This window comes from Drosophila busckii, chromosome 3L (assembly GCF_011750605.1).
Source record: "Drosophila busckii strain San Diego stock center, stock number 13000-0081.31 chromosome 3L, ASM1175060v1, whole genome shotgun sequence".
In the NCBI taxonomy this organism is placed as follows: domain Eukaryota; kingdom Metazoa; phylum Arthropoda; class Insecta; order Diptera; family Drosophilidae; genus Drosophila; species Drosophila busckii.
In genome coordinates this window covers 8,645,810-8,656,212 of record NC_046606.1, presented here as the reverse complement: position 1 = coordinate 8,656,212, position 10,403 = coordinate 8,645,810, and the positions used below count along the sequence as shown (strand labels likewise).

Sequence of the window (10,403 nt, the reverse complement as noted above, 5' to 3'; positions counted from 1 at the left end):
AAGTTTTTGTATAATCGAAAACAAGTTTTTTCATAATTCAACACATTTATTCATTTCTGGCGCTTACACTTTTTTTAGGCGCATTGGACTTTCGGCTATGTTTGCTTAATCTGCTGTGTAAGCTGCTAGGTCTTGTGCCCAGCATGAGATGCTTGACAGCTGTATTCGCCTGGTGCTTGGCATCCTTGCCCGGTGTGGCCGACTCCTGCTTCACCTTGACCTTAAAGCCGCGACATTCCGTATCGAATAGAAAAGGCGTCGGCTGGTCGCAGTAGCTGACGCTTAAGGCGCTGCGCAGAGTCTCAGCATCATCGGTTTTGGACATGGATTTGATGAAATCAATATGGCCTTGATTCTCTTCGGTTAGCTGATGCTTCTCCTCCAGCAGCAAGAGATTTTGAGCCTGAGCCATGCCCTGCTGGCGCCAGAAGTTCTTCAGCGAGCGATTCAACTCAACAAGCTCTTCCTCTGTAATGTCCACATGGTCCTTGATGCTCAACGTTTCAATGGTGAAATTATCATCCAATTCACCCACATCAACGTCATCGACTATTTCGCCGCCCACAATGATCTTCTCCGATTCGGTTTGCAGCTTGCGGCAGGTAATGGATAAGGCAAGCAGCAGCTCACCGCCCTTGACGATCTTCTCGAATCTCTAAAAGAAATGTAAGCAAGAGAGACACGCTCAGTTAATTGTGTGTTCTTACCTTGGAGAGCGCATAGCACTCGCTGGTGAGTATGCGCAGCTTCTCGTGCGTGGTGTGACGATCGATGTACATGCGCTCCTCAATCTTCTTGCGCACATTAGTAAAATATTCATGCTCCAGTCGCAGATCATTGATGGTAGCCCTGTCTTCGGTCTCAATGCGTAGAATATCACGCTGCAGCTCGCCGTGTGTGGACAAGCATTTCATCTCCTCCACATTAAGTTTCCTTACCTCATCCACAAACTGAGCCTGGCGCTCAGTTAGCTGACGTATGCGCTCATACTTGTTGGCATCCAAGTCGGTGTTATATAGCGAGTCCACAAAGGTGTTCAGCTGATGCTGCATTTCACTCATTTTGTTTACAACCTGATCGCGTATCTGAAAACGATTCTCGATTTCTCTATTGACACAATCGTCGCGCTGCTCCAAATAAATTGTATAGTCCAGCTTAAGCTGATCGCGTGTCAAAATGTTGGTGGCATGTATTATGTTCTCGCTGTTGTTGTGCATGTTCTCCACCTCCTCAGTGCGCAGATGCACCTCGTCGTAGAATTCCTTGAGCAAATCCTCCACCTGTCGCTCGTACAGCCGCTTGCAGCTGTCCAGCATGGCGTGATAGCAATTGCTAATGTGATCTATTAACTCCACTGTCTTGCCAAAGCTGCGTGAATGCTGCTCCTGCGTCTGGGCCATGTCGTCCAACAACATGTTGATGTGATCGTTTTTGGCATCGATTATGCGCTGTGACCTTTCACCCCAGATGACAATCTCCTGACGCAGCTCAATCAGCTTCACCTCCTCGCACATGGCGGACCATTCATCCATGCCGCGCACCTCCATCTTGCGCCCCAGCTCCAGCTCACGACGCAGATCATCCTAAACAAAATAAAAGAAACTCAGCCAGAGCGTTTCAACGTTATTTTGAAAACCTACACGCAGCACTAGCTTCCTATCTTCGATTTCCTGCAAGCGCTTCGCCTCTTTTTTCATTGCCTTCTTCTCCTTTTTGGTCAATTTTGGCGGCCCCTGCACCTCCTCTTCGTCCAGCGCATCCTGTAAATAAGTTTCCGTTATGCGCGTGACGCGCACCTCTGGCAATCCATCAGCGCCAATAGCAACCGACATGTTTCAAATATGTAATTCAATTTTAAAAATATATATATTTCCAACAAACGCTCCGACTGTACTCTAAAGTGTGATTATATTCAAACTTGTAAGCTAACTGCTAAAGCAAAGCTAACTAAAGCTTGCGCACGCTTTACAACACTGTCAAACAACTAGAGCTTGGGTGCCAAAAAACACAACGAGAAAGCTTCCTCACATATACACAGCATCTCCAACTTTCAGTCAGTAGACGTTTAACGCTTGGCACGCGCGGTTCGTTGTTCGTTGGCAGCGCTAGAACTTGGGCGAGCATAAAAGGATATAAAATTATTGACACTAACGGCACGCCGCACACACACACACACATACAGGCGTAGTGCTCTCTCTCTCTGTGTTGGCTTTGCTCTCTTTGTGTGCGTGTGATTTGTTATTTTTTGTTTTTGTACCCGGCCTGTGCGCGCCTTGTAAACAAAAATAACTTTGCTTGTTGTGCGGTTCTGTGTGTGCGTGTGTGTTTGTATTTGTGTATATTGCGCTCTGGTGGTGGCGTTCAACCCCCAGTGGCAGTCAGCACTACAAAAGCTTGAAGTGGCAAGGGCAGCATTCGTAAAAGTTTTCGGGGTTGCAGACAGTTTGCCAAACAAGCTGCGAATACCTGCTTAAATACCCATAAATACGCAAAGAATATATAAAATATATATATCTGTACAATATGAGCGATGCAGGTGGCGCCAGCAGCCAGGGCGGCTATCAGAAGCTGCCGCCAGGCTGGGACTGCAAATACGATCAGACGACGGGCAACTGGTAAGAGTTCAATTTAAAGTATTTTAAATATTTATGCATGCTGTGCGAGAGCCGAGACATTCTTAAGGAAAGAGTCGCGTAGGCAACGTGCAGCTTGGCGCCGCAATGTTGCATGCTACATGGCAACAGTACAGTCAACATTGTACACTCATTGCATGCTTTGTGCTGTGTGCTGTGTGGTGTGGTGGCCTCGTCAGCGCCGAAGGACACGCCAATTGATGGCCGTTGGGCGGCACAGGAAAATGTCAAATGTATGTTGGGCGTGATTATCTAAAAATAGCTGCAGATACTTTCGTGCATAAATTACGATAAGCTAAGCACATAATGAGGCATTATGCAAACAGTAGCTAAGGGCTTAAGTGGAGTATGCTTGATAGTAGCTTGAGAGGCATTTAATTAAGAATTGTTTGATTGCCAGCTCAACATATAATATTCTCTTGAGCAATTTATATGAAAAGCTTTTCGTGTTAATCTAACATTTAAAATAATTTCTCAAGTTGCCTGAACACTGCGACTTAGCGGCATATTTGATGTAAACTGATTATGCAGCAAGCAGTGCGCCACTCAAGCCTGACAAAGTTGCCGCTTGGCGCCTTAGAGCATAGACAATTGCCCTCATTTAGGCGCACAAATTGTGTCACTTCCGCAAGCTAAGCAAGCTACTTATGCGCCTCTCACAACTTTACGCTTGTATGCATGCGTGTCTGTCTGTGTGCAATGACTTTGTCATACGTTAAGCTCAAGTAGCCACTTGTGCTGTAGACTCCATTGCAGTGCTGCTGCTGCTGCTGCAATCAGAGTTAAGAATTAGCTGTCAAATGCTGATGACGACTGACGTTCGCCTTTTTGGCAGCTACTTTGGCACGTGTCGCTGTTTAGGCGCTTACCTTGCCTCTTATCCTTCATGCTGCTCCATATGTGGCAAATTCACCACCATTCTCATAAAAATCAACCCCAGCCAGAGGCATGGGCTGTTGCTTGCGTTTGGGTTTCTTTTTATGGCCCTTGATTTGCAATTTTATGATACAACCCAAATTGGCAGACAGACTAAAAGGTTTTTTTATGTCCATTGGCAGCTATTACATAAACTATCTGACAAAGGCCATGCAGCTGGAGGATCCACGCCCGCCGCGCAACTACAAACAGTTGCAGAATGAGCGCTGCTCCACGGAGTCCATTGCCATGCAGGTGAGTTGACACCGCAATCGATTAACTCGAAAGGTTATAGTAGTAATTAGCTTATTACTTTCCTTTAATGCACATACATTTATTTTAATTACAGCACCTTGGCAACGTGCCAGCACAAAGCTCCCATCACAGCTCACCCTTTCATGTGGTCTACCCCAGCAACAATTTGACGGCAGTGCGCGCCTTTCAGGAACGCGAGCGTCAGCAGCCGGCGTTGCACAATCTCTCCAGCAGTCCGCTGCTGTCCACTTCCTCGCGTGGTCAACTAGTGGTACTACAGTAAACACTCTAAGCAAACACAGCAAATTAACAATTGAAACTTTTGCAGGAAATGTCTTCGCCACTGCCGTTTCAGCGAGCGCGCTTGGCGTCGCATTTGTCACGTCGTTCCACCATACAGGAAACGTCCTTTAGCCAGTTCGATACGCATGCCGTGGTTAGCAAGATTCAAAACATGTTCCCCACGGCCGATGAGAATCACATCCGTTTGCTGCTCAAGCGGTAAGCCTGCAGTCGACTTCAACTTCCCACCAAGTCTCGCTTATAATTCTGTGCTCTGTCTGTCTTTGTCTCTTCTTCTAATACACACGCTGCCGCTTATGCACTCACTCACACTTATATCATGCACACGCACACTAACACACATACATTCACATTCATGATCTAGCTATTACAATAGCGAGGCTGTCGTCATTAGCGCCTTGCAGGTGGAGAAGCATCCGGTAACGATGCCCGGCCCGTTTGTCACACCGCCCGCCGACCGTCATCTGTTCCACAGCAATTCTGCTTTCTATATGACTCCACCGGCGCGCCGCCTGGACTTGGGCGCCAGCCGCGTTACAGTTACTTCACGCACGGCAAGTCCTTTGCCAGGCGGCCGCATCGGTAGTCTCATGAGTATGCAAAGTGGTCCGCCGGCGATGTCAGTGCACGGTTCGCCGCAGCTGCGCAGCTCGCCCAGGCCGCACTCGTCGCCTAAAATGAAATTGAGGTGGGCTGTGGATTTCAAATTTAGCATGGCATAGTTTGCTCGCTTGCATTTATTTATTAAAATATATAGCATACCTTTAAGGGCAGCTCGTTTTTTGTACCTGTCTTCATTTTTTTTATCTTAATTGTTTAGCTTATAATCAATTACAATAATGTAATACCATCCTCCCATGTAGATACATGAAGAACATTTTTCCCAAGGCGGATGAAATGCTGCTACTCGACGTGTTGGCCAATGCGGATAACAATGTTCAATTTGCTTCGGAGAAGCTTCAGACACTGGGCTATATCAAACGCGATATGCAGCCACATCGACCCAACAATCGCCCACCGCAACTTACGGAGGAACAGCAGGCAGCACAGGAGCTGGCTACACAGCATATACCGCTGCGCCCCAAGGAATGCAGCGCTGAGGAGAAGACCAACCGTAGGTCAACCCATAATAGCGCCTTCAATTTTATTAATCATTTACTCTCTGCAGTGGAGCTGGAGTTCAAAGCAAAGTATCCACAGATACCGGAGCGCATAATACTCATGGCACTGGAGTCTGTCAACTATGCAGAAGATCGTGCAACACAAATCTTGCAAATAGTGCAGGATGAGGATGAGCAGCGACAACAGCAGCATGCGGCGATTAGCAAGATGAGCTTGGACTGCGGCCAGACGCTAACGGTGGAGCAGGTGGATGGTGTGGTGCCAGCCAGGTATGTAGTACTGTAGTATAAATCGAGTCTCAGCTGCAGCTGCTGCTTGTTCTCTTAAGCTCCGCTTTGTTAATCGATTGCATATTTTCTCTGTAAAATTTTGTTGCTGCCACAAAACAAACACAAACACATTCAATTACCTTTGCTTGTTTGCTACGTGCGCTGCCTCGCCCCCATCATCATCATTGTCATCATCATCATCATTAACAGCAAGCCACATAAGCAACATCGCCAATTGCCATCCATCAATGTCATCACACCTAGCACTGCCACCACGCAGATCATATTACCAGCTAGTCAGACACCCAGCCAGGAGCTAGAGGAGCCGTTTGAGGTTAAGGAGCCAGCATTGCCCACTACTTCAGCCATTTCAAGCGCATGCTCATCCGCCTCACCCGCCCAGTCACCCACACGCTTTCAGCGCTTGACCACCAAAAGCATTCTGGCACGTTCATTTTGCGTTGGCAGCGACTTTGCAGCTCGCAGCAGCAGCAACAGCAACTACAACAATAACAACAACAACTATAGCATCAATGGCTATCTGCATGGCTCGAATAGCAATGCTAGCACCTATTCCTCCTATACGACATCAGTGACGTCCTCGGCCAGCTCCATAACGAAGGCAATCGAAAATCGCGCTCGCGACAAATTCGATTCACTAAAGTATGCCCCATTACCTATATTAATCTCTGTGTGCCGTTACGCATGTTTTGAACCTTAAAGTAGTGTCCCTTAGCTATTGTTAACAATTAGTATTTAAGGCATGTTGTCGTACTAACTGTCATCGCCCATTGAGTATCCATTTGACCTGCTAAAAATGTTTCTCTTTAGACAACGTCAGCATTCTTTGCATTTGGACAACTCACAGGGCTCGGAGTCCACCGAGTTTCAATCGCTTATCGAACGCATGGGTAGTCTGGGCCCCAACTCAAAGCTGAGCAAAGGCGCCGACGAACATCTTTTGCTGTAAGCCCAACGCTAGACTATATAGATTATATAACTTATAAATTAATTTCGCAGTGCTGACTATGTAACTTGGAATGGACCGAATACTGCCCTCAGCCAGAAGGCTACGGCTCACGGACCGGACGCCAGTCTGCTCTCCACAGAGCGGAATTATAAGCCAGGTGGACGCAATTCGGAACTCTGCAAGGGCGCCAAGAAGGACTTGGCCAAAGGCAGCATCTATGCGCAGAGCCAAAACGCAAACATTAAATGCAACTAGTACTAAGCCAAAGATGTCTCTGCTAGTGCCAAATACTAGAGTAGTGACTACTGTAACCCAGCACCCTCCAACTACCAGACTTCAATTTTCTACATACTCCATAATCTACACAAATGCACATATTCCATCCACGCTCCAATCACATTATTTTTTATGAAAACTTTGCCATTTCGAAATATAATTGAATATTATAAAACATATAAAGCTAACTTATCAATAACAAACATTCTGGCTTGGATTAAACTTCATCCTCGTTTAGCAGCATGTTGGGTATGCCGTCCGTTATGGGAAATACACGTCCCGTTTCTGGGCACTCCATCTCTCCCTCAAGCACGTCAATTTCAAAAAGCAGATGATGCAGTTTCTGCATAAGCAGCTCGTTTTCTGCAATATTCTCTGGTTGCTCCGCGGGAATGTCATCGGCCAGTTCCGCCTGCAACAGATGTTTTGTCAATTTGTTCTAATCTAGCGTAGAATTTGTCCACCTACCTGTTGTGCGGCTGCATGAACAGCTGACCAGTCTAGCTTTGGCAGCAGTCGCTCTATAAATGTTGGATTAAATTCGCTTTCAACTAGGTCCTTTTTTGTTATCTGTAAACGGTTCAGAGGCAGTTGTGAAAGAATCAATACAAGGCGAAGTGCAACTTACCCTCAGTTTTAGTGGATATCCCACTTTGACACCCTTAATGGCCATTGACGTCAGAAAATTATAAGTGCTGAGCTTCATTTTTAATTCAAGGGGGTCTGCTTTATTAATAATTAACTATTTTTATAGATATTTTGGACAAAAACAAATTCGGCTTGTTCAATGCACGTTTTTGGAATTCACAAGGCAGCGCGTGCACAACAGCTGTTAAATTAAAGCGACTGGGCACACACTTTAAAGTATCGATTCTAAGTATCGATAAGTTTTCGTAGGCAGCTAACACAACAGGTCTTTCGCAAACACAACTGCTGCAATTTTACGGTTTTTAAGCGTTTATAAATGTTTTTTAAGTGCAATTTTTAGAATAAACGTTAATAAAGTGCATAATAAACGCGTGTAGTGCAGTTATGGAGGATATATTTCACTGGTGTCGCGAGGGCAACTCGATTCAAGTGCGCCTTTGGCTAGATGAGACCGAGCATGATATGAATTTGGGGTAAAAGTGAACTTAATTTAAATTAAACAATGCTTTTTCTTGTTTACGGCACTTGAATAAACTGGATTTATTCTAATTTTGAATTGCTTAAAATAAATTGTGCATAATGTAGGAAAAGCAATTCAAAGTGCGTCGATAAAGTGACGTCATGGTTTATTCATATGTTGTGTAAACAATTTGACCAATACATTGAAATATTTATGCTTACATGTGTGTGTGCGTGTGTCTCAACCTATTTGTAGTGATGATCATGGCTTCAGCCCACTGCATTGGGTGGCCAAAGAGGGACATACGAAGCTGGTTGAGACGCTGTTACAACGAGGTGCCCGAGTCAATGCCACCAACATGGGCGATGACATTCCCCTACATCTGGCAGCCGCCCACGGACACCGTGATGTTGTGCAAATGGTAAATTGTGCACAGAACAAGATAAGCAAACGTTTTACTTGTTATATTGATTTATTTTTTTGACTCCCACAGCTGTTGCGTGAGCGCTCTGATGTAAACGCTGTGAATGAGCATGGAAACTCACCGTTGCACTACGCCTGCTTCTGGGGCTACGATATGATTTGCGAGGACTTGCTAAGTGCCGGCGCTTTGGTAACTATTGCCAATAAGGATGGTCACACGCCGATTGACAAGGCCAAGCCCAGCCTGGGCAAGCGCCTGCAGGATTTGGCCGAAAAGAATGGACAGGAAATGAAGATCATTAGCTTCAAGGAGCAGAGTTGGCTGGGCATGAAGACACGCTCACGCGATGCAACATTGTCGCGTTTCAAGGGCATCAGTATGGGAGACTTGGACTTGCACACGAAGCTGTCAGTAACGCCCTCAGGAGAAACATGGCGAGGACGCTGGCAGAAGAATGACGTTATAGCCAAAGTAAGCAGGAGCAAACATACATACATTTTGTTAAATATATACTAATGTTGATTATTTTAGATTTTAGCAGTGCGTCAGTGCACCTCGCGCATATCGCGTGATTTTAACGAAGAGTTCCCCAAGCTACGCATCTTCTCGCATCCCAATATCTTGCCCATCATTGGCGCCTGCAACTCGCCTCCAAATCTAGTGGTTATTAGTCAGGTATACTACAGTCACTCTCAACCATTTTATCCTATTAAAATGTACTTTTTCTTTATAGTTCATGCCACGGTCTTCGCTCTTCAATCTGCTGCACGGCGCCTCGGGTGTTGTGGTGGATACTACTCAGGCAGTGCACTTTGCCTTGGACATAGCACGCGGTATGGCGTTCTTACACTCGCTGGAGCGCATCATACCCACATATCATTTGAACAGTCATCATGTTATGATTGACGATGATCTGACAGCGCGCATAAATATGGGTGATGCCAAGTTTTCGTTCCAGGAGAAGGGACGCATCTATCAGCCAGCTTGGATGTCGCCCGAGGCGTTGCAGCGCAAATCAGCAGATCGCAACTGGGAAGCATCGGACATGTGGAGCTTTGCAGTGCTGATCTGGGAGTTGACAACGCGTGAGGTGCCATTTGCCGAATGGTCGCCCATGGAGTGCGGCATGAAGATTGCGCTGGAGGGCCTGCGTGTCAAGATACCGCCAGGCACATCCGCACACATGTCCAAACTTATAAATATTTGCATGAATGAGGATCCTGGCAAGCGACCCAAGTTTGATATGGTGGTGCCTATTCTGGAGAAGATGAAGCGCTAAGCTAACAAAATGAAAAAAACTTGTTTCATGACTGCAACGAAATTATGAAGCCAAAATGTGCCTGTTTACAAATTTGAGAAAGTTGTGTTTTGCCAACTAATTCTAATGATAACTACTTGTGTTAAATAACTGAAACTTAATCTGAATCTAAAGCTAACCGCAAGTGCCTAAAACTTTATAGTCCAAACAAGTATCGCGCCAAATTCAAATTGTAAAAGCTTTTAAGCAAACTTTTGTGTTCTTTATCCATCTCTCTCTCTTTCTATGTGTCTTTCTCGTACATGTGGTGTGTACTTGTATTTTATACTATGTCCTGTTTATGTTTTTGTTTAAATGATATTTGGACGGTGCTCGATTTTGTATACGTTTTAAGTTGATTTATACAAACAAACATTAACAGTTAAGCTTTTGAAGTACGTATTTATACAGCAATATATATTTGTTACTAATAATTAAACGAATTTGTGTACCTACAACGAGTAAACTCTTAAAGCTTTGCCGCGACAGCTTTTGCTGCTCACGAAAGTATCTTTTGTGTGAAAAGACAAGCTTGGAGGAATGCGAAAGAAACGGCCCTGACCTGATTTCCTACAATGTGCATGCGATTCTGCAGAGCGTGAGCAGCGCGAAAGCAGCGCAGCGCAGTTTCAGTGCAGTGAGTGCCAACCGGCAACACGAGAGCGCAAACTTTTAGCCCAGAGAGTGAGAGAGAGAGAGAGCAATTAGGCTAACTATGGTAAGCTGGTAGTTTAATATAATGAAATTATTTTAATTAATCTAATGAAATTATTTATATTTTCTTATGTATTCTAGTGCTTTATGGATTCTCGCTGCTCAACTGCGCTGCGC

General features: G+C 45.3%; 4 protein-coding genes across 7 annotated transcripts; 2 read left to right on the top strand and 2 right to left on the bottom strand.

The window, feature by feature from the left end:
- Positions 1 to 25: 25 nt before the first annotated feature.
- LOC108598789 (dynein regulatory complex subunit 2) lies at positions 26 to 1,957 on the bottom strand. The gene is made up of 3 exons (XM_017985532.1): positions 1,641 to 1,957; positions 708 to 1,583; positions 26 to 655 (listed from the first exon to the last, which is right to left on the bottom strand). The coding sequence occupies exons 1-3, from the start codon at positions 1,830 to 1,832 to the stop codon at positions 47 to 49; spliced, it is 1,677 nt and encodes a 558-aa protein (XP_017841021.1). The 5' UTR covers positions 1,833 to 1,957; the 3' UTR covers positions 26 to 46.
- A 316-nt stretch (positions 1,958 to 2,273) lies between these two features.
- LOC108601042 lies at positions 2,274 to 6,735 on the top strand. Of its 4 annotated transcripts, XM_017988930.2 has the most exons (10): positions 2,274 to 2,615; positions 3,692 to 3,803; positions 3,898 to 4,074; positions 4,132 to 4,304; positions 4,471 to 4,794; positions 4,970 to 5,220; positions 5,275 to 5,497; positions 5,708 to 6,160; positions 6,329 to 6,463; positions 6,518 to 6,735. In XM_017988930.2, the coding sequence occupies exons 1-10, from the start codon at positions 2,524 to 2,526 to the stop codon at positions 6,720 to 6,722; spliced, it is 2,145 nt and encodes a 714-aa protein (XP_017844419.1). In that variant the 5' UTR covers positions 2,274 to 2,523; the 3' UTR covers positions 6,723 to 6,735. The 4 variants fall into 4 exon arrangements, with proteins under 4 accessions (XP_017844419.1, XP_017844420.1, XP_017844421.1 ...); XM_017988931.2 differs by lacking the exon at positions 4,471 to 4,794; XM_017988932.2 differs by lacking the exon at positions 5,708 to 6,160.
- Positions 6,736 to 6,937: 202 nt separating this feature from the next.
- On the bottom strand, positions 6,938 to 7,536 carry LOC108601044 (multifunctional methyltransferase subunit TRM112-like protein). The gene is made up of 3 exons (XM_017988935.2): positions 7,372 to 7,536; positions 7,212 to 7,313; positions 6,938 to 7,155 (listed from the first exon to the last, which is right to left on the bottom strand). Exons 1-3 carry the CDS (start codon positions 7,447 to 7,449, stop codon positions 6,961 to 6,963), a joined length of 375 nt encoding a protein of 124 aa, XP_017844424.1. The 5' UTR covers positions 7,450 to 7,536; the 3' UTR covers positions 6,938 to 6,960.
- Positions 7,537 to 7,642: 106 nt separating this feature from the next.
- LOC108598502 (integrin-linked protein kinase homolog pat-4) lies at positions 7,643 to 10,030 on the top strand. Its single transcript, XM_017985173.2, has 5 exons — positions 7,643 to 7,864; positions 8,107 to 8,272; positions 8,345 to 8,746; positions 8,807 to 8,950; positions 9,009 to 10,030. Exons 1-5 carry the CDS (start codon positions 7,776 to 7,778, stop codon positions 9,552 to 9,554), a joined length of 1,347 nt encoding a protein of 448 aa, XP_017840662.1. The 5' UTR covers positions 7,643 to 7,775; the 3' UTR covers positions 9,555 to 10,030.
- Positions 10,031 to 10,403: the final 373 nt, after the last annotated feature.

Bases quoted from the DNA above. Each gene is read 5' to 3' on its own strand.
- LOC108598789 (XM_017985532.1), bottom strand. From the start codon at position 1,832: ATGTCGGTTGCTATTGGCGCTGATGGATTGCCAGAGGTGCGCGTCACG. The intron at 1,584-1,640 runs GTAGGTTTTCAA...TATTTTGTTTAG, and splicing joins ATAGGAAGCTAGTGCTGCGT to GATGATCTGCGTCGTGAGCT. The intron at 656-707 runs GTAAGAACACAC...CATTTCTTTTAG, and splicing joins AGTGCTATGCGCTCTCCAAG to AGATTCGAGAAGATCGTCAA.
- LOC108601042 (XM_017988930.2), top strand. From the start codon at position 2,524: ATGAGCGATGCAGGTGGCGCCAGCAGCCAGGGCGGCTATCAGAAGCTG. The intron at 4,075-4,131 runs GTACTACAGTAA...AAACTTTTGCAG, and splicing joins CCTCGCGTGGTCAACTAGTG to GAAATGTCTTCGCCACTGCC. The intron at 4,305-4,470 runs GTAAGCCTGCAG...TTCATGATCTAG, and splicing joins ATCCGTTTGCTGCTCAAGCG to CTATTACAATAGCGAGGCTG.
- LOC108601044 (XM_017988935.2), bottom strand. From the start codon at position 7,449: ATGAAGCTCAGCACTTATAATTTTCTGACGTCAATGGCCATTAAGGGT. The intron at 7,314-7,371 runs GTAAGTTGCACT...AACCGTTTACAG, and splicing joins GATATCCACTAAAACTGAGG to ATAACAAAAAAGGACCTAGT. The intron at 7,156-7,211 runs GTAGGTGGACAA...CATCTGTTGCAG, and splicing joins TTCATGCAGCCGCACAACAG to GCGGAACTGGCCGATGACAT.
- LOC108598502 (XM_017985173.2), top strand. From the start codon at position 7,776: ATGGAGGATATATTTCACTGGTGTCGCGAGGGCAACTCGATTCAAGTG. The intron at 7,865-8,106 runs GTAAAAGTGAAC...ACCTATTTGTAG, and splicing joins GAGCATGATATGAATTTGGG to TGATGATCATGGCTTCAGCC. The intron at 8,951-9,008 runs GTATACTACAGT...TTTTCTTTATAG, and splicing joins ATCTAGTGGTTATTAGTCAG to TTCATGCCACGGTCTTCGCT.